Source organism: Neophocaena asiaeorientalis, unplaced genomic scaffold (genome assembly GCF_003031525.2).
Source record: "Neophocaena asiaeorientalis asiaeorientalis breed wild unplaced genomic scaffold, Neophocaena_asiaeorientalis_V1.1 scaffold633, whole genome shotgun sequence".
In the NCBI taxonomy this organism is placed as follows: domain Eukaryota; kingdom Metazoa; phylum Chordata; class Mammalia; order Artiodactyla; family Phocoenidae; genus Neophocaena; species Neophocaena asiaeorientalis.
The window spans coordinates 557,765-560,074 of record NW_020173395.1 but is presented as its reverse complement, the minus strand read 5'-3'; the positions used below and the strand labels follow the sequence as shown (position 1 = coordinate 560,074).

Here is a 2,310-nt window from a genome sequence, read left to right as displayed (position 1 = left end):
GAATCGTCACCAGGTTGCAGGTGAATGAGCTCACTGAGGCCAACTTCATCTTCCTGTGTTAGCCTCGAGAGAATCCTAAATCAGAAAACCCTGGAGCAGAGGGGACCTTAGATGCGGCGTCTGTCCCTCACTCTACAGATCGGGGGGATGGGCGGGGAGGGGAGGGGAGGGGAGTCGGGTTTCACCAGTCCCCTGAGGCAGAATTGGGATTGGATCCCGGGTCCCCTGAATCTTAGCCCAGGGCTCTCCTCACCTGGACGACCAAGGGTCAGGACGGCTGTACCCCTGCAGCTGTGTCAGAAGCAGGAGAGATGCGAATGCTTCCGGGCTTTTCCCGAATTTGTTTCCGGGATGAGAAATGGGAGGAGAGGTCAGTGAAAATTCTCGCGGGAAACAGTGTCTTTCATGGGGCGGGCGAAGGGGCCCTGGATCCGCAGAGCCGGTCCGCAGCACAGACCTGCCCACCCCGGGGCGCTGCGCATCAGCTCCGCTCCGCGCGGGAAGGAGAGGCTGCGACCAGGCCGGGCCGGCCGGGCTGCCCCGGGCTCTATGACACGCTGTAGCTGTTGTAATACGTGGCCGTGGCATCAGCCAGCACGGAGATGAGGCTGGTCTCCGTGGGGCCCGTCGGTGTCACCTGCGAGACCGGGCCCTGCCCGCTGAGGGCCCCGGCCCCGGCGGCAGAGTCTGGGTGGCCAGGAGTGTTCAAGTACTGGTCGAACTCATTGCGATCCATGTCCCCCAGGAGTTCCACCTGGCTCAGCTGATCCAGGGCGTCGAAGCCGGGGTGCTCGGGAGGCGGGGAGAGCTGGCCCAGGTGGGCGTGGAGGTTGGAGTGGAGAGGAGGGTAGGCGGCTGGGGAGTAATAGGCAGGAGACGGGGGGCAGCCGGGCACGGTGGACATCATAGAGACGCCCGAGGACTGGCCGAGGGCCAGGGAGCCCAGGGGATGGCCGCAGTGGAGAGGGCTGGGGGCGTACTCCGGGGAGTAGGGGGGCCCGGGCAGATGGGGGATGCGGCGGGAATGCGCATGCTCCTCCTGGCAGGGGGAGGAGAAGAAGCTCTGCTCCGGCTCTAGCACGTCCAGGGGCGACATCTCCGGCGGGGTGGGCAGCCCGTAGGGATAGGCGTCCACGCTGCCCGGGGTGCCGCCGCCGCCGCCGCCGCCGGCCGGGCCCTCGTGGAAGCAGCCCCGCAGGCCGGGCAGCGCGGAGCCCGGGGAGTACTCACCCCTGTCCTCCTTCTCCCCCGGCGCCCCCCGGCCGCCGCCCCGCTTCTCGGGCAGGGCGTTCTGGTCGCGGGAGAGCGAGCTGAGCAGGAAGCCGGGGTCCACGCGCTTGCACAGGCGCTTGGCCTGCTTCTTCCTGCGCGGCCGGTACTTGTAGTTGGGATAGTCCTGCATGTGCTGCAGGCGCAGTCGCTCCGCCTCATCCACGTAGGGCCTCTTCTGGGACAGTGTCAGCGCCTTCCACGACTTTCCTGCTCACACAAGTCAGAGAAGACCGCGCTCAGCCTCTGCACGGCTCCGGACGGCCCGTGCACCTGTCTCCGACTCGGGCCTCGGAGCATCGCACGTGCACACGCCGGCCGCCTCGGTCCCCCGTCCCCGCCCCCCCGCGGTCCCCCCTCCGCACAGGACGCACCGCACTCCTCGCTTCCTGTCCCCAGCCCACGTCCTGCACGCACAGTGAGGCCAAACCAACCTCTCCCGCTTGCACGCCCCAAGGCGCTCGTACCAACTAGGCACATAGTCACTGGCACCTCTGTCAAAGCCACCAGATAACGCGAACATATCAACAGTGTGGGATTCTCGGTGAAAGGCCCACCTGACCCAACGTCACCGACAGGACAAAAACATGTCACGACTACAACATTGATTTGGGCTGCCTTTACCCTTTGAGGGTCAGTGCTAATCATTTGTGCATTTTAGTGAAAACTCTGTCTTCCTCTATTATCGCCGCCCCATCAAGGAAGTGATGCTATAATATTTATTTGTGGCATAAATCTCACAGGCCTTCTTGTCAGGGAGCTCAGGCTCAGTTCATAGTTTTACAGATGGACGTAAATTACAGGATCTCACTTAGGGCATCAGAGGATTAGCCCTTCCATCTGAAGGTCAAATAGGACCCTACTGCACGCAACACGCACGCACACGCACACAAGCTGTGGCTTCCGGTTGTCTACTTAGGACGCTCCGACCATGGCAGGGGGCACCTGCTCAGCCACTGACTCCCTGTACAGAAGCAAATCCCTTACCTTCCCCTGGTCTGTTTTCCTCACTCTAAAAAATATATTGCGATGTTACGCAAG

At 62.9% G+C, this 2,310-nt stretch overlaps 1 protein-coding gene across 1 annotated transcript; it reads right to left on the bottom strand.

The window, feature by feature from the left end:
* Nucleotides 1–451: 451 nt before the first annotated feature.
* Nucleotides 452–1,792, bottom strand: SOX7 (SRY-box transcription factor 7). The gene is made up of 2 exons (XM_024746930.1): nucleotides 1,762–1,792; nucleotides 452–1,479 (listed from the first exon to the last, which is right to left on the bottom strand). The coding sequence occupies exons 1-2, from the start codon at nucleotides 1,790–1,792 to the stop codon at nucleotides 548–550; spliced, it is 963 nt and encodes a 320-aa protein (XP_024602698.1). The 3' UTR covers nucleotides 452–547.
* Between the last annotated feature and the right edge of the window lie 518 nt (nucleotides 1,793–2,310).